A 26812-nucleotide genomic window follows, 5' to 3' on the forward strand; every position below is an offset into this window, starting at 1 on the left:
ATACAGAAAAAAAATTGTACCTGACTGACAGAGAAAACCTTCTTTACTCGTTCATAGAGGCTGACGTCAAAGTTAAAACAATTTCAGTGAATCTGTCTACTTTATTCTCTTGTCCTTCAGGGCTTGAGTACATTTTGCTGTGTAATGTAAGAGAGGCACCATGCAGCTTTAACATCTTCTCTTTTGTTCAGAAATGATTACATTCTGCTAGTGTATTGACTTAATGATAAACACTGATTAAGAAGTCATCAGAAAAAGTCAAAAGCCTTTCTAGATCCCTGCTGTGGTTTCCTGACTAGAAAAACATTTGGAAAAACCTTCTGGTTTCAGCACATTGTATTTTGTACTTCATATCACTAATCTTTCCTTGGGAAAAGAACAGAGTACACAGTACTTATCCCTGCAATAGCATTTTTGGAAGCAACCATTTTTTTAAAACCTCTCCTTATATGTTTTATAACAGAACTGAATTATGTTTTCCTATTTCTTAACTCCCCTCTGAATTTCAATTTCAAGAGGAATCAGTAATTTCAGAGGCATTAACTGAGAAAGATGTAACAAAATCACAAAAGAATTTATTCTTTTTATCAAACTTGTTTGAATATGCTCGTTTCTTGTGTCTATTACCATTTATTACTATTATTCTTTCATTTGAAAGTCAAGTGCTTTTCCCTGCTTGCACAATTTATTTTGCTAATGTAGTTCATTGTGTCCTTTTCTAAATGTTTCCTGTAAAACACTTCCAATGAATACATAATTAATTTTTCTAATATACAAAATACTGACACATATGATTATGACACATTGACACCTAATACATATGAATAATCTTTTTCTTTTACTCCAAAACTAAAATGCAAGAACTAAAAATATTCTAAGACATACATACTATAATTCAATAGCTCCATCCCCTCCAAATTATCTAACACTCCATTTAGCTAAAACCATAACTACTGAAATGAAAAAAACGGAAAAAAAAAGTCAAAGTGAGACAGGAGAACAGGAGAATGCCATGAAAAGGAGGCAAGAACACAGAAAGAACAATCTATAAATTATGCAGTGCAAAGATACTGTGACATCAGTAAGACTTCACAGAAACAATGCAGTTTAGCCAACTAGATGACAAACAGCATCAAGACAACTATAAATGTGTGGAGCAAATATATTTATTCCTATTGTAGTATGGAAATCATATTAAATATGAATCCCCCTAAAGTTCTGCTAGAGTGGTTTATTTAAATATTAATTTTAAAATCTATAGAACCATTTCTTCTAAGTAGTTACTCCAGATATCAATTAATCTTGCAAGTCTCCTCAATATGATTATGTCACCCTCTTTAGCGGTGCAAAGGCAGTCTCACTTTCCAAAGTAACACAGATATATTAGTGCCTAAAGACTTCTGAGAGTTCAAATAACTTTTGCATGTGTGACTTAAACATTGACCAGAAGCATCAACTTACTTCCTTTAACAATCAAATCCTCAAAGAGGATTTTCATTATTCTCTGTACTTGATGTAGCCAAATAAAATATAAAGATGAAATTGAATCCAAGTCTTCCTACAATGGAGTTTATCAACTCAGTTCAAAAGAATCTTATACCTGAGTTTACCTTGTATTCATTCTCACAGGGTTACTGTGAGACACTACACAAACCGCAACAAAATTCAGTACTTTTCCCAGTAAAAAGCACAGGATTCACTTTTCATTACAGTATATTCAGATACCACGAAAAATTTTGCGTAAGAATCAGCACTTGCTTTATCAGATGAAACCCCATTGCACACAGCTGCCTGGACTTTATTATCCTAACATTTAGATAGATGTTTATACTTTGCCTATTTTTAGGCTCAGTGACTAAACTGCCAAAAGCAAAACTTGCAAGAAACCCCTCAATTCACATCCAGAGAATTCTGATTTGAAATCCGTCTTCAAAGCAAAGTGTTTCGCTTGGTTTTAAAACATTAATGACTTTAATATTTCATAAGCATGTCCATAGCTCTGACAGAAATGAAACTTTTCTCAGCAGGCCAAAGTTTAGGAAGGTAGCCTGTAATCAAAACAACTTCAGTAGCAGTACCTAGCCCCAGCATTGAAATGGTCTTTTATTTAAACAGTCAGAAAAAAACAAATGATTTCCTAAATGCCACATGGTCACAGATCTCTTTGGGTGTAGAGTTTTAGGAGTCACTACAAAAGTGTACTTCCTTCATTTCACATACGGAACTATTTTGGACTTAAAAATCTTAAAGAAACATTGAATATACTAACACCTTGTGAAAAATCTTGATATATACCTGAAATGCAGGTGGCTGAACAGACTAGCAGCTGAACTGAGACTGAGACTCAGAATAAGGGTGAGAAATATGTGAATTCTAAATTATTAAATCATGTCCTAGACAAGCAATGCATTTGGCTCAGCACTTGCACAGAGGAACAGATAGCAGACTTCCAGCGGCAGTGGAGTTTTGTGCATGATCTGAGAAGACACCAGTAACTAGAATATTCTTCAGCAGGATTTGTTAGCCTTTGACTGGGAATAAAGCTGAACTTCCAGAAAATCCCAATCCTAGCAAGCCGAGATTAACAGAAAATTCATTTATGCCTTTAGTGACAATGTAAGTTTTAACTCTTTTACAATAAGCGTGAAAAGGGCATCATAGCAACACCAATATCATAATAACATTAAAGCTTAATCCCACTGTCCCACAGTTGGTGGGGAAAAAATGGAGCGGGATGGGCGCAAAGGTGCCATACAATATGGCAGTACAAAGTGAGGTGAGACTGCGACAAGCAAAGCATGGTGCAGTATATTTGCAGGAGACACCATAATATTGTTCCCTAATATTTTTGGTACCAACTGATATAGTGTATATTAAGAATCACAATTCTACCATGATGTTGTGTGTTCTGTTCCATCCTCTGCTAAATATTGATTAGACAGCAGAAGAGAAAGTTTGAATCTGACCTTAGGAAATTTTGTATATTTTATATGGAAATGTTATAATATAATTTTACCAAAATCATCAGAGCAGGGATCAAAATGCACCTCTCAAATCCTACGACAAGTACCCTAATTATTATGCTTACAGTGGTGTTTCACATTTGCTTGCTTCTTAGGCCCAGTGGTTTTTTTTTTCCTTCCTAGTAACCAGATTCAAGAAGCAACTGATCTGGACTTATAACCCTGGCAACTAAAGCATTTTCTTACCTTATCAAACACAAGATTAAAATTCTCAAGGTTGGGGAGAGTTTAAACCAGTAATTTGCACATCCAGTATGAGTACTGTATCACCAAGGAGGTTTTTGAAAATCATCATTAACATGATGATTAAAAATCTGTCTTTAATTTACAATTTATATGGTAAATGATATCTATTTAAAAAAAGGCCCAAAACAGTGGGTGCCATTGCATTCTCTGAAGAACCTTCTTTGTGCACCTCCTTCTCCCAGATCAAAAACCAAGTTGGAAATAATTTTTTGAATTTCAGTTTTAGGATTTAAACCCTAAATTCTGCCAAGTCTCACTTCAGCAGTAATATTAAAAGTAGATTATTCTTCAAAGTCATTTCCCTTGCAAGGGAAAGTCAAGACTTTTTTTTTTTTAACCTACACCTGAATTGCCAAAACACTGGATAGTGGGTTTCTAGTTCAAGAAAATAGTACAGACTAAACTTCCCCTCATTTTTTGGCACCTTTTTAAAAGATTTTGATTCATTAGCATCCTGGTAGGCTCTACTGGCAAGAGTGCAACCAGGAAGCTGAGGGAAATGACTCTCCCTCTCTTATTTGGCACTTGCGGGATGACATCTGGAGCTGGACGTCCAGTGTCAGCCTTCCCAGCACAAGCAGGGCACTGAGATGCTAAGGCGAGCCCAGCGGAGGCCACCAAGACACTGGGGGACGGGAGCCAGTGACAAGCAGGGCCAGGCTGCAGGAACTAGATCTGTCTAGCCTTAAGCAGAAGGGAGGATCCTAGCGCTGCCTCCAGCTACCTAATGGGAGGGCACAGGCAGAGCCAGACTCTCCTCAGTGACAGGACAAGTAGCAGCAGACACAAGTTGTGAAATGGGAAATTCCAATTAGAATTGGAATTTGAATCCATATTTTCTTTTTTTTTTTTTTTCTATGAGGGTGGTCAAACACTGGAGCAGGTTGCCCAGGTTGTTATTTTTCATAATGTCCTGCCAATTTTGGTTCTTTTATCTTCTACAGAATATATCCATGGAAACTGAACAGCTTCTTCTCAGAAACATCAAGAGGAGTCTAGAGCTAAGATATTAGCACGAAATCATAATCCTGGTAGTATCATCAACCTTCAAGGAAGCAATTTCCTTTAGATAATCTGAATTAACACATAATTCCTTTTGTTTTGCGATGACTGGAAGAATATCCTTTGACTACCGTAAAACCTTTCCGAAACATTCCAAATCATGATTCAGCTGGTGATATATTTAGATGGAGTGGCAGAATGGTGAGTCTGCATTCAGCAAAATAAACAAAATATGTAATCAGTCCAACTTTTACAAATTTGTTAACTTCCTTTGAAACAGGATACTAGTGCTATTATGATGGTTATCCTTTCTTGGATTTAGGAAAAGGTCTCTGTAATACACATTGCAATTAATGTAATTGATGGTGTTAGACAAAGCAAATTTCAATTAAGCAAGTGTTCTACTACAGGTTTACTTTACTCTTTGTGCCTTCACCTATCTCTTCCAGAAGTCTGGTTAACATCTTTAACATTATGGTCAACTATTAGGCAATTACAGAAAAAATGATGAAATAAGAACAAATATTAAATTCTGTTCATGACAACTTTCAGTGAGTATATACAAATATTTGGTTCCTCTTGCCTAAGCTTCTGGATAGATACAAATGCTGTTCAGGTTGTGAATACATGATCTAGTTACATAAATGCTGTGCTACAATCCCATCTGACTCACCGCTAGTACTCGCTTGTCATTCTGATACTTAAATCTACAGCTCACAAGAAATAGGGTGTTCTTCCTAGATGACCAGGAATGCAGACAGCATTTACTAGACAGAAAAATGTATTTCTTATTACTTTCAACTGTAGTGGGATCATAAAGATTTCAGTACATTTTTTTTTTTGGGATCACCAATAAAGGAGATATCTATTGTATTCATGCTATTACAATAAACTGTATGCCACAGATAAGATTTGGACTTTGCAGCAATGCTATGACCTTTTTGCTAGTTTTGTTTGAATAAACTCCCAAAAGAGAAAGGCTTTAAAGGGCAGACCTGCTGTTTTATACAAATTTTAAGCATAATTCAGGAGCCTTGAAAATATACACTAAGATATAAATATGATCTTAGCTAAAGCATAGCTCCAGTCAGCAAGTGGAGGCTAACTTGCAATACATAAGTATGCTAATTGCATTCTAAAATACTGCCCTGCCATTAGAAAATTCTTGATGTTGCTTTTATTTTGACTACAGAAGTCTCTTTCTGAAGCTATATCAATCTTCAGACTTGATAAAAGATCAAGTAAAAAAATAGAGGCTTCTGCTTGTAGCCAGACCTCTTTTAGACTGTGACTAATTATGGGACCAATTCTGAGAAGAAATTCATAAAACATCAATTAAACAAAGCAACAAAGCTACCTTGAGAAGTGCTTGCATGTTTTTGAACAGAATAGATTTGAACATAATAGTTTTTCCACTGTGATACAATAGGGCTTTATTGCAGGGAAAAAAGTGTCACAAACACACTTAAACAAGCAAACAAAAAACCACATTTCCAAGTATTGCAGCAAGAGGAGGCAATACTCTTTGGTATTCTTTGAATATTGGTGTTCTTAGGTAGGTCTTTGAAAAATGCCTTCCTAACCAATCTGTGAGCAGTGCTACTAGAGTATAATCAAATGCAATCCATCATAGGAACAAAGAAATGAAACGGATATCCTGTCTAGTTTCCTGCTATTATGGATACAAAACCATGTAGTTCTTTTCATAAGCATGTAGAACCCCATTTTAAAGTTAGTTCCTCTAGAAAGTTCATCTTTCTTAAACACTGGCAGTCTCAAATAATAAAAAGTATTTTGATAGAAATTAAATGAAAACCTCAAATAATGAACTAATAGTTCCCTATTTTTATTTATGTATCTTAAAGCAATTGTGTTTTTTTCACAGCTGCATCACAGTGGCACCTTCATAGTCTTTCAGGAGCCAACTAGTATATGCCTACTCTCTCTGTTGGTTGTTCGTAACTGATGAGTCTCCAGCTTTAGACTCATTATAGCTTTCATGTGCATGACCTTACATTTCCTGCTATACAAGTTCCTCCCAGGCTTCAGATCATTCAGCTCTTTCACTACAATAAACTGACCCACTCTGAACAGAAAGTCTGAAAGTCATTGCTGACATTTTTCCACATTTAGAAGCCACAGAATTCAAAATTTGCCCATGAACTTCAAGGTCATCATCTCTAGAAAAATAAGTATCAATCTTGTAGAAAAGATTTACTTTACTACAAAATAAAACTGTGCAAGAAAAGTAATCACACAAGTACAAAAATATATTCTAGCAAAACTCAATCTTTCTTTCTTTTACGTGTACAAACAAAAGGCAAGCTCTTAGACCTGAGGCAGAATGAATTTTCCCACAAGAAACAATGGAATGTTGAAAGTAGCCTGAAATTCAAATACTGAACTCAGGTTACTATAAGCAAATAGTTGTATTCAATTCCATTTCAGTGTTTTGGATTTCATATAGGGCAAATTTAGGATGCTCAGGATATGCTAAAGTATTTTGTCAGAACAAATGATAAGCATTTGCTTTTATGCAGAGATTCCTTAAGCAGCTATATAAGCGCTTAGGTAAAAGATACCTGATACAACAGAAGAATACTGTATTGACAAAGCATTACCATCAGAACATATATCAAAAAAAAGGAAAATACTTACAGATTTTTTATGTCTACTGCTCCTCGGAAAGCCTTCCTTGGTATTGCTTGAATCTGATTTTCACTAAGATCACTAAGAAAAGAAAGATTAAATAAAGATTAAAATTTGTCATATACATTTCTTTCCATGTATAACAAAAAAAAACATGTAAAAATAATTTCAGCCATTACAGCTCAGTCAGTGCTTCTGACAAAGCACATTTTACAACCTTAATTGATTTTTAATCAAAGAAAAAGAAGAAACAATAATATTCAAATTAGTTGATCTGTGTTGCACTAAGTAGTTCCTTTACAAAATTACAATATATATGGCAAACGAAAAGTAGCAGCATTGCATAATTTAACAATGAAGTTTAGACTGATTTAATTTTGAATTAATTGGTTTTAATTTTTAACCAATTACAAACCCATGACATCAAATTTTTGATTCAAAGTATGTTCAGTTTTATGCAAGGAAGACTGAAAAAAAAGAAAGAAAAAAAAAGAGTAGCATTCTGTTGAGAAATAATAAATATCAAGCTGTACCATGTCTGAGATCAATACATTCCTGAATTTTTTTTCAGATATATTTTAAAAGAAGGTATTAAAGAACATCTTGTAGCAGGTATCTACTGCTCCTCCCCGCCACCCCCCAAAATCCCTGCATGACTAGCTTAACCTGGATATCTGAAACTTGTATCTTTTCCTAAAGAGAAATGTTATTACCATAAACTTATTAATGAATATTTTCTGCTATCAGTATAAATATCCAACCCCTTTTCTGAAACTTGGAAATATTTTGGGCCTTAGCAATTCCATATGGCAATAAAATCTAAAAAATTCTAAAAAACTGAAATAAAAAAGAAACATAAGAGATACAGCAAAAAAAAAAAAAAGCACCACCCCCCCCAAACACACACACAAAGTACAATCCAGTCTTCTTAATGTATGCTATGTCCCATTAACAAGTAATTCAGTGCAATAGGAGAAGATCAACAGATTAAGGTGGTTGGTGATATATCTACACTGTAGGCAGTTTGGAGGTTTCGCTTCAGTCTATAGTTTGCTCTCCTGGACCAAATGTACCACCATGCACATGGTTCAAAGATGCCCGAAGGCCTTCAAATGGACCTTTCTACCTTGTAGTCTTAAAACTTATGAAATCTGATCTCCTTTTGGAGACGCCTTCAGAGGCACATCTCTCTATAAGGAATTACTAACTTGAGCATCTGAATAAACATTAGGAACAAATTAGACGCACACTAGGCTTCGTCTGCTCTAGGACTTTAATTCAGTTCACAGAGCAGTTTTGTTGTGGCTGACTAGATTTGATTTTGGTAAAGCCAAGCCAGGAGCTCCATTACAAAAGCACACCGAATACACTCTAACCCTTAACGGGAGAAGTAAGTTTTCCTCAATGTCTTGCTTTTTAGAGACATTTTTTAGATGACCTTTCTAGAGACAACTTTGAGGAGAAACATCCCCAAAAGAAGCCTACAAATAAGATACCAAACAGATAACTGAACACACAGAGTGAATAAGCAAGAATAATTTCATTGATTATATATAAGCAGTCATGCTTTTGACATATTCTTTCCCTAAAGTGTAATCTAGCATGAGCTCATACTTCCAGTTATTAGAAATCAGACCTATAGATCTCTTACAGATTTATGAACTTAAAGAAATAGTTTGAAAAGTTTATAAAACCCACACTGCTAACCATAGCAAAATTTACATTGATATAATCTGCTTGTGAAAATAATTCTACATACCTTGACAGCAACTTTGTTTTATCCAATTCATTGGTGGTTTTGGGAATTCTATTTACTAAATCTTTCATGTTTTGTGCATCTAACTGCGCTGCAATTCCTTGTATATATATTTAAAATGAGACCCAATTTAGCAATATTAACAGTATGTGAAATAAGAGAATCTATGAGCTGTGATTTAATTTTCAAGCCACCTAAGTAATCTTGAAATGGGATATGACTGCACTGCTCTGACAATAAATTCAATGGCAATGAATGAAATAGCAACATTCAGCATTTGTTACGGTAACATGATTTAACAGACTACTTCCTTAAAAGAATCCATTACAAACAAACATAAACAGTGAATGTCTATATTTACACTTTTCTTTAACTGACAAATACATTTTATCTATATAAAAATTCTGTGTAAAGCGGTAAGTTAGCAGTGGTGGTTTCTATCATGATAAACAATTAGTCTATAATATAGATATATGCATATAACTATGTAAACCATTGCCACATTCATAAATATATACTACGTGAGGTAATGGTGCATTACACTTTTTATGACAGTAAAGAGAGTATCACCATTTACTATTTCATATAATTTTTAAAAAGTGAAGGATGAAAAAAATTAAGGCAATGAGTAAATTTTAAAAAAAATCTAATGAAAATTATCGAAGGCCAAAATCTTTTTTTCTTCGACTAACTGCAAATCTCAGCACACATGCAAGAATTTAAAACTAGGGGTTATTGAGCCAAGTGTTTCAATAAGTAATACATTGAGACTGTATGTGTGTGCATGTATGCATGAGAGAGAAAAATGATTAAAAGCATGGTATATTAACTGCTGGGGCATCATAGTCAGCATCTTTTTCATGTACTGCAGATTCACATAAACTCAAATACGGTGTGCCCTGCTAATTTTACTACATTTGAAATGTAAACTACTTGATTGCAAAGGCTCCCAAATTTGCTGGGCAAGGCACTTTTTAAACCAGCCCTCTAAATGCAGAGGGATAACTAATGTCGGTAAAATACTTTTCCCAAGAAAAAAATTTTGGCAATGCATCTGATGATTTGTGAAATATTTTTGGAATTATATGTAATAAAATGCAAGTTTTTAATTCATTTCTTTATTGCAAAATTCTAACTCTTGTTAAAAAAAAAAGATTTTCAACATAAAATCTATTCCTACTTTTAGTACAAAAGTTTTTAGTAATTATTTATTGATTGATTCAAGTTCTCATCTGCTCAGTCTAATAAGGTTTCCTTATAAAAACCTTGAGGGCCTTAAACAAACACCTGACTTTCTTCTTGAATAAATTACACCTTTGTTTCACACTCTGTAGATTTAGGACTGAGTAAGAAGTAGCTGTGTTTTGGGGTTTTTTTTTTTTGTTTTTAAGACTTTTTAGATTTTTAACTCATACCACTGCAATTCTTAGATTGCTCACAGAAGTGAAGGTCACAAGCAGCACAGGTTGTACTGTAGCTTTCTGGGGAAATGGGGCAAACGTGTTTTGTAGATGAAACCAGACAATTTTGCAAGGGATTATGTTATGCGTGGACTTGACTTTGCAGCCTATGTTCTGCAGTAAAGAAAGACCCAAATAACCTTTTCAGCCTGCTGGTTATTATTTGCTATTCCTGCACTAATAGCTGTGTGAACTCCCTCTCCCATTTCAAAAAGAGGCAGCATTTGAATATGTCTGTACATGGAGTGTTATTTATGATGGCCCTTGAGACCCCTAAAATGATAGAGGATTTAATGCAAAGAAAATTTTAAGCCAGAAAACAAATGAATATCCTACTTTGACAAGAACAAACATGAATTTCTAAAAGAAGAGGCATGAACCAGTCTTCACATTTGAAACCAGCAATCTGAGATACTTTCAAACAAACTATTCTCCATAAACATTGTAGCCCAACATTATAGACTTTACATAAAAAGACAGTATATCTGTGGAAGAGGAGAATTGATTCAAAAGTGATTTCTATAGAGCCAGAGTGAAAATAATCAAGGATATCCTACAGACTTTTTGAAAGAGAGCACAATGACATAATAGCCAGACATTTGACAAATCCAGCTTATGTGGATTCGAGTTGTCCTATGGGCCTTAGTCTTTCAACTAAACTGTTCTCAATTCTATTAAGCTGTTTCAAGAGAGGATATATTCCAATTACTAAGTCTGAAGTGGAGTGTCTTAGACATTGACCCTTTAAGAAATTACCTAGTGCAACTTTGTGGGCTTAATTCATTTCATTCAGTGGCTTGCAGAGCACCTTCAATCATACAGCCTTCACCCTACCTCCTCTTTCGTACCTTAGCAAACAAGTGTTCAGGGCCAGAATAGCCGTATATAACTTTAATATCTTTTAGTGTGAGATGACCTCAGTTATGAAGTAATTCAAATACATTCCCTCAAACTCATTTCACTGAACCAGAAGCTGGAACAGGAATACTGGGGTTAAATATCAGATTCTTACACAAAATGCATCTGGGATGATCGTATCTAGTTAGGCTTACAGTATTTGAAAGATGCTCTTTTCAGAGAAGATACAGATGAGCAGTGGTGTTGCTCTGGTTGTGACCACACTGTCCCGTTTACAGCAGTTTGTTTGTTTCAAATTTAAGTATGGTTGAGCTGTGTATGCGTCAAGTATTTTGCTGACTTGTAGTATTCTGGCTGCAATACCATTTTCTCAAAAGCAAAACAAGAAAAACAAATCCATAAACCAAAACAAGCTCAACCTTACTCTATATGAAAAAATACATAGGAGGATACTCAAAGATGTCTGAATTTTTGCCCAGGTGCATTGATTCGTTGAAAAACTTGCATCCATTTTTTATTTTCAAAGAAAAGGTCAGAAATGACATGTGTTTCTGAATCAGAAACTAAATATATTGGACCAGAACAAAATTATCTTTGGATTAACATAGTCTATCCAAATGTTCAAATTAATATAAACAGAGAAACATTATAGTCTCTGGGAGATAAGTGATCAAACAACTCATGGAATTATCACGCTTATGTAAAATATAACTCCCCTTTAAAACAAACAAGGCCAAGGCAATTTACAGGCAATGTATACTGGTAAACACATATGCCTGAGCCTTTAAACATATTTCCAAAGAGTAAGGATTTCATTCTGGTATTTTCAATGACAGTGCAGTAGAACTTGACTAATTTCAAATTATGCCTGAAATAATATAGACTTCTCTATTTCATAAATTGATGAAATAGAAAGAATCACCAGAAAAAAAAACCCAACAAAGCTCTCACTCCAACCTCCCCCTCTATCAGTTTCATTCTATGTCTTCAGTTAATACTACTGAATCTTTCCTAAGAAATAGGACAAAACTGGTTCATTTTTATTTATCAGATTTACCAGTTAGTAGATAGACAAAGTACATCAGAAAACATTTTTAAAAATGGAATACTGCTAATATTTGAAATTTGTACCAATATAATATGATCTATTCTCATAGAAAAACTGAAAATTTTATATAGGTTATTGTTCCTTTATCGAAGGATAAAGCCCTCAGATAACCTGATATTAATGAGCCTGATAGAGTGCTTCAGCGCTTAAAAAATGCAGACAGTACTGCATTGCAGCTATTCTATTACTCCCCAAGTATGGTTCCCAGTTGAATATCCCATTTAACCTTAAAAGGAGTACCATATTTTTAATTAAATAAATTGAAGCACCACATATAATATCTATATCATACACTGTTAAGGTTGTATTGGAGTTTTCTTGTGTGGCTAAAACCATTGTTCACTCTGAAACAATAAATCTTTTGAAGATGGCAAACCTGCTTGTAAATTTAATTACTTGTAATTTTATTTTCCTCCACGGTTTAACCTCCCTCAGTGTCTGATGAGTGATACCATAAATCTATACTGCCATTCTCTACTTTGTAAAATACTGAGTATTGGGAATGAGTAATGTGTCCTGATTTTTAAAGGAAAAGGGAGAAATACCAAGTCAAACAATAGTACTGAATACTTATCAGTTTATTTATGTCAATGTATAAAAACAGATCAGAAGGCAGTTATTCCACTACCAGTGTCCTTAATTATTATTAAAAAAAATATGACAAAAGAGTAAACCTCTGGTAGTACTCCTCCTCTTCTGGAAAACAACAGTTGCAACATTAGCTACATATATTCTGCATGAAACTCCATATGCCCATATAGGGCAGCAAACTCCACTACAGATTATAAGACTACATGGCATCCAAAGAAATAAGCAGTTATTTGACTGAAATTCAAATATATGATTTGGATGTGGGGATTTTCACTTGGAACACAAAGATTGTGAAAAAAATATACATACATGTTTTGGCAGAGCAAGTAGCCTTTATATTTTATAAATAGATATATAAACTATATAAAATTAAATACTTAATTCATTTCCAAATATCAAATGGTCTGCTCCTTTTCAGCTACTTTTGCTATGATTTACTTCTTCTTCAGTGCTATTCAGTGTTCCTACAACATACTCCATACCAGAGCATGCCTTAAAAATACAGAAATTTAGGTGGATGGGAAAGACAGACACTGCTATGTATTCCACAATTCTTTGCAGTGAGAGCACGTGAAACCTGCTTAGTCACAGGATACTTGATGGATTCTGGACTTCATTAAAATGTTGGTCTTTCAGGCCTTGCCTGGCGTGGGACACTTCTCCAGCAGGTGTCTCCACAGTGGGGCATCCCACTGAAGATCTCTAACCTATTCTGGAGCAAGACCCAAGTTCACAGGAGCCCTGACTTCTCCCCCTGGTTTTGGTGTTAGGGAAAAGGAGGCGCACAGCCTTGCTAGGGAGGCGCAGAGCTCGCCAGCAGGAAAACCTGGGCACCGGCAACATCCAACCTGCTGCAATGAGACAGCACGGCCCAAGGGAGCCACAGCCAGAAGTTTCTGTCTTTGCACATCTTAAGAAAAAGATGGAAAATTTTATATTACTGTTAACCTTTGGAAGAGCTCTCAGGTAAAAAGAACCACTCCTCCCCCTCCAAAACCTTTACTTTGACGACCTGGAGAAAACACCGGCAGCAGCCTCTATTTGCAACAGCTGCAGTAGCAGTGGGCAATCCGATGCAAAGATGACAGACTGAAATGGCAAAGTATTTTTTTTCTGTTTCGCTGAATCTCTGATAGGGGTTTCACTCCTAAAACACCCAACAGTTTTCTACTTTCTATATCTGAATAAAATCAAGTCTTTCTACTCCATGTTGGATGCTTTGCGTGATCATGGAAACCTTTAATCAGATTGTTTTTATTGCTTATGACTCTTCCTTCATCATCACACAACAAGGAAATTTATATTCCTAAACTGCAAAGTTCCAATATGACTAGCAATTTAATCTAAAAACTTTTCTGAATGCTATACAGGCACACTTTGGCTATCTCCAGTTTCATTGCAGTAGGATAAGTTATGTAAGCATGAAAATTATTTTCAGAACTACATAGTAAAATCAGAACAACATACAAAATCTTTGACAATAGACATGCTATTAAACTATTACATTACTGTGTAAATACAGGGAGAGTATCCTGGAGAGATAGTTCCTCTAAAATTAATACCTCAGGTGAATTGAACCTATTTAAGCATATTTGGAATTCAAATTTCCTTCATGGCAGAAATATATCAGGTTGCAGTATAAGCTTAATAAACCAACAGGAATGTATTCATCCCTACACAGCCCTTTCCTTTTTACCTCTCATTAAGCAAATATATCACCACATACAAACAAGCAAGTACCTTTCCTATCATTCAAATGAGACTTGTCCAGTTAATTGTTACAATACTGACATGTTTGTTTTTTATAGTTACTGTATTACAAGTTGCAGTACTGCATAATTTATTTATGAGGATACTCCTGTAACAAAATGGATTCTCAAGTCCTTACTTCAAGGCCTAGCTTTTGGCATGCCTACAAATCAATTAATACAAACAGAATAAAGAAATGCTTAACAAATACATGCCTTACAATTCAATCTAAAGTCTTCCCTAAAAAAAAAACTGCTGCAACATTCTTCTTTGATTATGAAATAAACAATTTAGGCTCCAATTCAATGATTTTGTTTTCTGTTCTCCAGTAAAATATCCAATAAAACTGTTCTTCTTAATAACAAAGATAAAAAAGGAGTCGAGTCCACTTCTACCAGCACTGGCCAGTATTTCTCACAGCACATATTTATCTCATTGTCAAGATTAAAATACTGAACTATAAATTCTAGCACTAGTTTTGTAAATCATTGTCACTGGTCACATCACCATTCCAACATGCTTCTGATGCGAGGAATAAAATTTCACATATRTCTGTATGAAAGGTCTTTTGTAGGTGGAGAAACCGAGGTAGTAACCAGTAACCAGTAAGATGCTGAGGAGCACAAAGCAGGTGAGAAGAATTTACATCATAAAACTGCAGATTCTCTGTGTTGTATACTCATTTCTGTTTGCTCTGTTGACTCCCTAGAGACTCAGATGCTGTAAATAGTAGGCAAATAATATATTCCCATGCTAAAGCAGGATTATTCCCTCTGCTATGTTGTACTAGAACATCCCCAATCAAATATGACATATTGCACAACATAGGGCAGTCACCACTTCAGTGTGGACAGAAGGATTTGAGTTGCAGCAGCTCTCATTGTAAGGAATGAATCTTCCTCCTCGCTAAGAATATTCAGACTAAACTTCCCTTCTCACTTTCCTCTCTTAGTTTTTAAATATCATTTCTATTGGTATCCCTAAAGTTTTTTTCATTCCTAATACTTGCTTTTTTTTAAAAAACATCTGTTATCAATTGATAAATCTATAATTGAACAGAAATGTGCTTCTCACTGTAGCTCTTGGCATATTATTACTTGCATTATTTAAACAGCAGATATTTTTATTCCTTTATTTATTAAAACACAGATGCAAGCCATTTATGCATACAGCATAGAACAAAGGTACAATGAAAGTGAAAAACTAATGAACTACATCAAAAATTTAAATGATGACAATGAATACTCATCTGTTTTTGTTTCAGAAACAGCCTGACTCCTAATACCTATTGAGCATAACATGATAATGACTTGTTTAAAGTTATGAGTATTAGTGATTTATAATTTCTGCAGCATAAAAAGAGCACAGAGGATAAGTACCAGGCTTTCTTACTTCTCAGTAGGATCACATTTTGCATTTGGAATAACCCAAAACTTTCAATCGCAGTCTTGGCATGAAAGCTAATCTATGGGCAACAGAATCAATTCTACTCTGCAATGTCTCCAAAAGTGCACTTAAATCAATTTGTGCACTTTGTTATCGTTTGAAAATAATTGCCTAAGAAGATCCACCATTTATTCTTTATTGTGCTAGAGTGTCTTTAGTGTGACAAATGCTAATTATAAAATAAAATAGAAGTGTATTAGGACCACACATGTACTTCACTGGAGTCTTCAAAATTATTTTTTAAAAGACAAGTAGTCTTTATTAGTGTGTACTTCCACCAAATTTATATGTAATTCTCTTTGTTTAGGACTACAGGAAAAAACAAACAAACAAACAAAAAAAACCCCAACATGTTGTAGCTTCTAAAGTGAAAAGGATCACCCAGAATTTCAAAGGGAGAGAACTGCAATACTACTTCAAATTTGGCTTCAGTATAACCCTTTTGCTAGCAAAAGGTCCTTGAAAGAAAAACTGGAAACTCTTAAGGGGGAAAAAAGAAAAAAAACCAAACCCAAGCTGATTCTTTATCTCCCATAGAGTCTCAAATTAGCCAAGCTGATGGAAGGTATCGAGTGACATTTATGGACAGCTACTTGTCATACATTTCTAACGGATGTACAGTTCCCCTAATAATTCATGTGACAACAGCAAAGCTATGAAGTGTGAAGATATCGTTGACTTACAACCTTACCTGAAGTTTGCATAGTAGATGACTTTTAGCCATATGGATGTATATCTTCCATTTAATGTTTCAAAAATTATGATTTAGTTCAGCTAAGAAGTCCTAAAGCATCTTAGATTAGTATCTTTTGTTTATTCCCTTTCCCTCTTTTTTTTTTAAGCCAGGTTGGAATTAAAGGCAAAAACAGAAACTTATGTCAATTCTTTCATGTTACTATTCCATACAAGGCCACAAAAGATGATTTCCTTGTAAGGAAAGCGTGAAGATTCTGCCATTTTAGTTCCATCAGCCTCTAACAGGTGATTTGGGGCTTAAGTTTTAATCCACTATTGCACTTAATAGACTTATAAAATACATTACAAATTATGGAGACAAAAAGGAGAAAGCAAGCTACTGCCAGGTAAATTCCACTTCTTCTGGACAGTTATGTGCTCATCGTATGCATGGCTGAAAGATCCATTTGGCTTGTTTTGGGGAGTCGCTCACATAAAGAATATATGAGATAGCATACTTAACTTTCCAAAAGACCTTTCCAATGGTAGCTGAAAAATCTATTACTACTTTCCCTATAACAAAAGTTTTTTTAGCAGGAGTTTGCAGCAGTCAACGTGTCTTTAATATTTAACATTGTTTCTCCTGCTTTGGAATTGAAACTGTAAGCACTTTTAGGAAGTGATTGAAAGCTTGCCTTGTATGTTGTCTAATTTCAGTATATAGTCTACAACCCCATTTTTTTTCTTCTGAAATACCACTCAGTGAACTGTGGCATATTCTCTCTGTTCAAAACAGAGTAGATCTTTGATCCAGCATCATCACTCATAGCTGCTATTCCAACACAGGTAAGTAATAATGACAAAGGCTGGACTCAAACATTTTTCATCAAGTATAGGCCCAAAATGGTAGTCTAGTAACAAGCTGAATGCTACAAGTGTTTTTTAGCAGTAAAACTAACCTTGAATAGATTGTCAAGGAACAGCTGAAATTTGGACAGTAAACTAGAAATGATCTTATAGATATTAACCTCGAGTGGCACTGTGCTCACTTCTTCCTTCACCTGAGGAGAACAACGCAATTTTGGGCTTGTCTCTGAAGACAGGCTGACTGCCTGTCAAGACAGATTTATTGCACAGAGTCTTGCCTTTATACAATATACATGTATTTGCATACTATATATGAAAAACTTATACTCCAGGCTTTTATCATGTTGCCTGTCAGTTCCAACAAGTATGCTAAGAACAGCAAAAACACAAAAGCAAATTATAAAAGGATTTCCATGGATGATCAAAAAAACTGACAACAGCTAAGCTACTGTCATAATTACTGCTTATCAAGATGACCAATATTATCTCATTGTTTTCCTGTGCTTCATCCATCTGCTTATACCCATCTGTCATTTTCTATAATCTTTTTCACAAAAACACTTTTTTTTTTTTTTGTTTAAACTCTGTCTGTACAGTGCCTAGCACAGTTGGGTCTCTGGCCCAGAACCTAGGACTTTAAGCCACTATATGAACAAACAAACAATGAAAAGGACAGCAGAAACATGTAAATGTGTCCGCAATATCCTCAACTCTGCAGATAACACAGTACAAAATAAAACAATGAGCTCCGCCATTTAGGGCGAGTAAATGGGAGAGATTTTTGGATTGGGATTTTTTGCTTATTGTGTTTCCTGTGTGTTGTACATGTGCTGGTTAATACAAGTCAATTAAAAGTTCTTAAGAGAAAAGGAAAATGCTACTGTTTGGAAAACTTAAGGACAACTACTGATATAAATATTCAAATATTATGGAACTAAAATGTCCCGCTGATCACTATAAAATTAATTTAATACTCTAGTCTAGCATCTCAAAAGTCTCAGGTCTCCCTACATTTTGGTTTTGTTCAAAGTCTCCATGTTTTTCTTTCTTCTTCAGCCTGCATTCTCTTTCTGTGGTTTTTCAAGGCATTTCCCTAGAGCTTCTTTCTCTGCAATCTCTTTCCTATTAATACCATAAAGAGAACCAGAATTTGGAGAGATGCTTACCTGCTTTAAAAGGGACTGAGAATATAGCAAAGGTAGTATATTCAGTCTATAAAAATAAGAACAGTGTACTCTAGCTGCATACAGGGGCCACTTCAGTAAGAATTAAAAATCCTTGTAAAAAAGATACAAACATACATAAGCAATGAAAAAGAAATTGAAAAGGAGTTCTGGCAATTTCAGAATGAACTGAACAACTGATTTCTTCATCAGTAACAATCTAAAAAGAACAATCCAGAACAAAAACCTGAATGATACTTCTCCCAGGTGTAAGAATGTTCAAAATCCAGTTCTGAGTGCTACAGCACTGGCTGTACCTTATTGTCACACTAAGAGTATACAATTCATGTTTAAGTGCTCCAGGACATCTCATCTAAGAAAAAAACGATGCAAAAATAAATTTCAAACTATTTAAATAAAAACTGTATTTCTACTTCTTCCATATTTATCATTTTTCCCCTCAACATTACAAAAGTTCAGGTGCTTGCACTAGTAATAATTTTGAGACTTTTTTTTTACACTTGAAATTCACAGAGCTCAGATTCTCTGTTCCAAGTCTGTACTTTTCCATTGACACCAAACAACGACTATTCTTAACTTGCATCTTAGAACAGATCTCCTCTTCTTCCTCTACATTTTTTCCCTCCATCTGTAGAGGTTTTCAAGTCACTTTTACTCACTACTTCTGTGCAAAATCCTTTCCCTTCAACCATTTTTACGGATTTACTTACAGAGCTGATGGAGCTGCTGCTCAATTAAAAAAACAGAAGAGCCTGCTGAGAAGCCTTAGCAATTAGGAGAAAAAGGAACTGGGGTGGGAGGGGAAAGGGGGTGTTCTTTTATGTAGTATGGGGTTTGTTTTTTAGTTTTTTGGGGTGGGGGGGTCAGTTTGTTTTGCTTTTTGGGGCAAGAGGGCAGTTGGGTGGGATACATATTATTTAAGAGATTGCAATCAAATGAGAGAGCAGCATACCTAGGATGAAGAAGGGAGGTACTGATATTTCCCTCTTGGGTTCATTTACAAGCCATTTTATACTCTGGTGGTGAGTGAGTAGCATACTTCAGGATAGACGGGGCTAGATAACGATAAAGAGATTGAGGAGAGAGAAGATAATTGGAAGAAAGACCTATTAAATGTTCATAGTTTATTAAATGGGCTTTTTAAAATGACTAATGAATAGGCATCTCAATTGCATGGGACCTAATTCTGAAATATATCATAAACATTTAAATGAAGACTTAATTTTTTTGCATTTTGCTTATAACACACTTTTTTAAAAAACTGAGGCTTGAGCATTAAGCCTAAATACAAAAACACATGGCATTGCACACATTTCACTAACTGCTATTAAACGGAACGATGACATCTTTGTATCACTTAACCAGGCTTTCTGCTAAAGCAGTCTGTGTAAATCCATTTGTACTTGTAAAGAATTCAGTAGAGTTTTGCCAGCACAAAAATCCTAGGATATGTACCTTACAACTGCATATGCATGTATTTGCATTCACTCTTTTAGCTGAGTAACAACACTCCTTTGAGCACAGGACCAACTTAGAGCTCTGAGGTGATTAAATTTAAACGATACTTACACAGATAGATGAAAAGGTGTGAGGATTTGCTTCTACATAGGCTCTACTGCACTTGCTATCTATTGCCATATGGTTAATTCTGTCTCATGCTTATTCTTCTGTTGCAGTTCGTATTACAGTATACTGTTTTACAGACCTGCAGCTTCCAACATCTGTAGAAAAGGTCCCAGAAATTGATTTAGAGGCCGAAATACAAGCATATCCAATCCTACTTCTGCACAAGGCTATATATCTTTGTTGGAAGACTGACACATGGTCCCCATATGCAGTGGTGATAACGCAAGCCTGCCAGGCACAGATGTACTTATAGCTCCAGAGAGATGCAATCTAATGATGGATAGGAATAACCCAATCATACTAACATTTGTATTTGTAAACCCTACCTAGTGCTGTAGACAATATGTCTACATTTCACTGCCACATTTCTTCAAGGGTATCAAGATGTTCCTAAGGTATGACAAGCATATGATGAAACTTAATGGCATATAAGATAGATAGACTGCTTTCTGAAGCTCAGCTTAATGGTCGGAAGTTTCAAAAATTAATTGGTCTTCTGGCAAACCCAAAGAAAATTAAATTAAATTAGCTACTGGAACTTTTTCATTAGAAGGTTCTGGCAAAATAAAGTTAATAGATGGAAGGCTTTCTGCAATTAAAAGTGACAGGTGCATTCCTTTCTCTAAGCTTTTAAATCAAAACTGCCAAAAGTCTACTAAAATGCATTTTTAAACCCCTTCCAATCTACTGAACTTTTATAAATTAAAATATTGTAAAATTACTGAAGATATATCATTTAAGAAAGTCATGGTTTTATGGCAGTAAAGAGCTAAAATTTCTACAGAGTTATACACCTAACATACTTAGGAAAATGTATTAAATCACAAAGTAACCTTGTATCCCATTCCTCATGCACTTCATTTGTCAGCATGATTTCCTGCTTTAATTCTTAACCAAAACACTAGAAATATGCAACTTGCTTTCCCTAATTTAAAGACAGATGTTTATGATAAATTCAGGTCAGTCACAGCTTCTGAATTATCTATTCTAGATACTTAAGTTTATTTGGAAGAGAGATGACCAGAGTAAGTAGTTTCTATATTCACCTACTATTTACCAACATTTACATCACCTCCTATCTACCAGTATTTACAGCTGCTTTGAAGGAACTTTTCAAGACAGAAGAGTGTCTGTCTTGAAAACAGGCAGAAAAGTTTAATGAGTTCAGCTTCTGCTGTGCCTCTTAAAGTGTGAAAAAGTGGTTTCAGTGAATACTTATTCCACTACTGTGATCAAAACTAAACTTATTTCACCTCTCCTTCCCCTCCCCAGCCATTTACCTCTTATCCCAGACTCAAAAAAACCCAGGGAGTATATTTGCATACAAACAGTGCTACTATTTTTTGACCTTAAAAAAAAAATACAATCTTTTCTGTTTTGGATTTTTTTTTGTTTGCTTTAACTAATCTATAATTATGATGGGATAGGAATGAAGTATATTCAGGAGAACACTCCTCATCCCCATTAATTCTGAAAATAAGCAAAATCATTACTCTTCAAAGCTCTCAGTTATCAGCTTCTACACATATTAAATGGAAGTCTAATACATGTTCTCAAAAGACAGACTGTGACAACATGAAGTCAAAGTGTGTGGGTTATGGTACAGCCAGCACCTTCAGAGATGTTGGATGGAAAGAAATGTGAAAAGTTACACTAATTCAGTTAAACGTAGCTCTCAAACTGTGAACATACAAATAATCTCATCCAGTTCAGGAAAGCACTGAAGCATGGACAATCAAGTATGTGCTTAAATCCCATTAATTTTAACAATTCACATACTTAGTGTTAAACACGTGATCAAACATTTTTTTGGATCACCAAATACTTACTAAATATAACACAACATACCGGAAAACAGGAGTCGAAACACTTTAATTATCTAGCTTTCTTTAATGAAGGATACATGAACAAACACAAAACCAGCCTCAGATGAATACATGGACATGAAAATAAGAAATATTTTCTTTCTCATAACTACTGCATAGTTTCATCTCACCCCATGATGAACTATCATATACCAGTTTTACATCGCAAGTCATATCCAAGGCACCTGGACCATGTAGGTGTCCTAATCAAAATTCTCCTTTATATTTGACAAAACTCGGCCAAAGTTTTTTGGTGCTGCTTTTTGCTTTTTATTTTGGGAGTTGTGAGTGTCTTGCCAAGTTCTTAGTTATCCCCACAGGGAAACGGAAATAGGTATTTCCATTCTGAAATTGGAAAGTCCTCACGTGCTTCTCCCTAGCGCTCCTAACAAAAATGTTTAAAGGATTTTTTTCAGACTGAAATACAGAAATCTCCTCCAACTCATGGCAAGGCAGAGGAAAGCTTCAGCTAGGAAGTTAATATTTCAGGAGGACTGCCAATCCAAAAATAATAATATACTTAAAAATTTTTTGCCTACATCTCAGCAGAAAAACACAGGAACTGTGATAACACGGACAGCATAATAGATGGCAGGTCTTCTGAGAAGAAGCAAAAATATATACTGGAAGAGCTAAAGGAAATGCAGCTACGGATTAGTCTGTGATTTACAATGGAGTTGGACTGCAGTGGTACCGAGTGCTTTAGACACATGCCCAAATTCCATTGAAATCAAAATAAACCTTTTCATTATGTTTGGTGGGATATGAATGGGACAGTTACTCCCAAAGAAGATACCATTTTTCTTTGAATTTATATTCTAAAAAAATTAATCAAAGAACTAAAAATAAGATAAAAATAGAGAAATCAAGGAGTCATGAGGATATGTCTATAAGTGTTTGCTGCAGACTCAGATAAAAATATTCAAATACTTTCCCTTGGTATCAAATTTAAGTAGACTGTGGGTGAGAATGAGAGGTTTGCAATCTGTGAAAAAGGAAAGATCATTCAGTAGGGATACAGAACATTAATTAAGTTCTGCATCTGTAAAATAAAAATTTCTTGTGGTTTCTTCTTCCTTGTCTTCTTTTGCCCTCAGCTAACCGTTTTCCCATCCACATCTATAAATAATGAAAACAAGCCAAATTTTTCTCTCCACTATCATGTATTACACAAATATCTGAAGGGAAAATATGTCCAAAAGTGTTTTGATGAGTGCTACTAATTGAACAATCTAACCAAACAAACATAACTAACCATACAGAATGATATTAAGTATACACTCAAAAAAAAGATAGTAGATAAACCTATTCCACACAAAAGTGGGAAGAAAGTCCTGGTATTCTGAGGAAAAGGACTTACCAGATTCAAAGCCAGTGTTCAAAACACTATGGAGATACGAACTAAACTCTAAGTATTTGCTTCCACCTTATTGACTTTATTCAGGTGTAAGTCCATGTTTAAAACTAAATGCTCTGTTGGACTTTGGTCTATGTTTAAGTATCCCCCTAAACTTGTGTTTTAACTTTCCTATTTCCTTTAATCTTGCTGAAATTTCATTACATCTACACTTATTATTTGTAATACTGATTAACACCACTTCTTGTATAGAACAGGAAGAAGATTCTTGCATGGATTTTTCCTGCATACTGATACCGTATACCCAATTGTGACTGTGTTATGGGTTTCTGTCTGTTTGGTTTTAAATTAGGAGCACATTTCACTTCCATCAGGAGATTACTCTCCAGGTATGTAAACATATGTTTTCATATATGGTACAATACCAGACTGGAAGATCTAGAAGAACCAGAGAATCTCTCCCAGGTTCTGTTTTCCACAATATTTTCAATATTAATGATTTCCTTTGTGGGATAATGGTCTGTGATTATCTGTGATCCTCCCTGCTGTGGGGTAAACAGTGGATACAGCAGGTGATTTGCGGCCTGATGCCCATGCCGGCGAGGGGTGAGACAACGCCCAGGGCGAGGCGGAGGTCTCGCCACTCGACACTGCTCAGCCCAAAACAACACCTGGGACACCTGGGGCGAGGCGGGAGTCTTGCAGCCTGGTGTTGTTGATAGGGGCAAAAGAAAATAAAGGCCAGCAGCCATTGACACCCGCTGCCGAGCTCCACAAGGCCCAAACATCCCACAGTGTTTGACTCAGCCCCTCCTCGCCAAGAGTATAAATTCAGTGCATAAACGATCCTCCATTTCGAGGGTGAGAACACCAACCTACGGACGGGTCGACGGGCCTGGACCTCTCTGCTCCCCAAAACAGGGACGCCTTTTTGGTAAGGTTTGCTCCTCCGACAACGTCGGACGTTACCCCGGGAAAAATACCATTGTTGAAAGCGCTTAATTATCAGTTTGAGCTCAGAAAAAGTAGAATTTGTTGCGGTAAGTGCACTTATCACTGGCAATCCTGAACCTGTTGATCTGTCGCTTTAATAAATTGTTCATTTTGATCAACTTTGCGAACCTGACTCAGTGAAAGTCCGTTTGAGGAGGGCTCTGGCAGGCAAACGCTGATTACTAAATTATTGTTCAGCTTTGTGAACCTGACTCAGTGAAAGCCCTTTTGAGGAGGGCTCTGGCAGGCAAATGTTGATTACCCCTTTCCCTCCCTTCACACCACAGTAACATCCTTTTTCAACCATACAATAATAAGGAACACAAAAATGAGAATCCCAGCTGAGGCAGAGATCACATTTTAGATTGTGGTTGAACACAGAACTGCAGAAGAAAATACTTAAATAATGAAGGAGGACTGTCATATATATATATATATATATATATATATATATATAAATAAAAGCAGGCTAAAAAGTCTGGGGTAAATGCACTTAATAGCAAAAATCACCACAGCAAGGATTACAATACAAGGATTATTTATTACAACCATATTTGTACATACCTAATAGTGAATGTCTTTGTCTTCTCTACATTTACAAGCAGATGAAGATTATAGTAACAAATCTCTATGATGAAATACAAAGTGAGCCTACTCTTAACTTGCAATATTTTTTCCTCAATGTTATGACGTCCTCTTGTTTTTAAACACATCAAATTAAAATGCTATTTTATATGATTATCAGATGCTTTCCTACTAAATTCCTACGAATAAATTTTTAAGTTTTTTTTTTGGAGATCAGAAATAAGAATATAGTCAGATATATAGTTAGATATAGTAAGAAAGATCAGAATAATTTAGTTATTTAAAATGAATGGTAGATGTATTCATTATAGACAATATGACATTCTGTATTATACAAAATGCACACTTCTGCACTACGTCAAAAGTATTTAAAACTTACAAAGTAGCACAAAAAGCAAGCAATTGAAGGGAGAATTTCCTCAAAAGAAAACAGAAAATCTCAGCAACCATCTTTGACTTCAAGATGAATTTTGGTCATCCAACTCCTTGATATTTCTCGCTTTGCTTTCCTAACTGGTTCCCTTACGGATTAACCTCTTCTCACCTCTGGTTGTATGTACACTGGCAAACTGACTTCTGCGGAGCTGCTGGACAGTTCATTAGAGCAGCTCCTGCTGTTTCTTCCAGCGAAGAGGAAGGAACTCTAAGTCACCATACAGGCAAGCCCAGGTCGACACGTTTCCTAACAACTTCTGGCAGCTTTGATCTGGCTGGTGGTTCATACAAGTTTCACAGGCATTGGCGGCGGGGGAGGCGGGAAGCCGGAACTTTGAAGTATTCCTGCTGCTCCTTCAGAAACCAAGTATCATCACTCAGTAATTCACACAATAGACTGATGTCGCAGAGTGGGGATAATGGGCGACTAGAGTTGGGGGCTTTTTCTGTGTTGCAAATCTTCAAACAAGAGAAGAGAATGTATTTAAATGGATCACTTCAAGCTGTTGCTAGAAAAATTACAAGCAAATTATCCTACAAGATAGTGATACAAGCACGATATTAAGCATAAAGTAACTTTGATGATTTGATAGTTCAACTGTATGTCTCATTCTGAGCACACAGTTTAGAAAAAGTTTGAAGAGAAGCCTTGTTTTCATAGCTGGCCCTCTGCTTTGTGAAATGCTCGAGGCTGCATGCTTTGATTTTTCAGCGTCGTTTGTGTATGTAACGTGGCAGCAAAGAACATGAAACTGCATTTAAGTACTTGAAACAGAATCCGTAGTGTCCAGGAATGCTTCCAACTGCTCAGCTAAGTCTCTTTCCTTGACACCTCTGGTGGCCAAGCCAAAAAAGTCAACAGTCGGCAGTAATGAATGAATACTCCAGGACTCTTTCATAATAGTCTAGCTGATTGAGGCTCTGTTTGAGAGGCCTTACCTCATTTCCCACACATTTTCTGACCCATTTTGTCTGCCTTTTCTTAGAGGGGTTTTGACTGTTATATTGTGGACTAAGCAGTAAATTAATTATCTTGTTCAAATCCCTTTGCAACGCCTCTAATCCTATTAGTTATAAGAATGTGTGAATACTGATTGCACAACTTAAAAAAGAGGGAAAGGGAAAAAGAGACAGAGATGGAGGGAAAAAGCCAAAAGGCACAATCCAGGAGAATCTTCTAGCCGCTTTGTTGATTCAAGACCTGACAGGACATTCAAAATTCCTGTCCATCAAAATATAGCATAATAAACAGGACAATTTGTAAGTTCTGTATTTCCATTTTCCATTTATCTGTTGTATCTGCTCAAGAGTCACTGCTGTTATCCAGGGAAGTCCTG

At 35.5% G+C, this 26812-nt stretch overlaps 1 protein-coding gene across 4 annotated transcripts in view; it reads right to left on the bottom strand.

Moving 5' to 3' along the window:
- Window positions 1–26812, bottom strand: part of SLIT2 (slit guidance ligand 2) — a 257438-nt gene that overhangs the window by 98409 nt on the left and 132217 nt on the right. For all 4 annotated transcript variants that reach the window (XM_026072976.1, XM_026072977.1, XM_026072978.1 and 1 more), the window contains exon 5: window positions 6930–7001. In XM_026072976.1, the coding sequence (XP_025928761.1) occupies window positions 6930–7001 (72 nt within the window). The remainder of the gene's footprint in view (window positions 1–6929; window positions 7002–26812) is intronic.

This window comes from Apteryx rowi, unplaced genomic scaffold (genome assembly GCF_003343035.1).
Source record: "Apteryx rowi isolate R43461 unplaced genomic scaffold, aptRow1 scaffold_355, whole genome shotgun sequence".
NCBI lineage: Eukaryota > Metazoa > Chordata > Aves > Apterygiformes > Apterygidae > Apteryx > Apteryx rowi.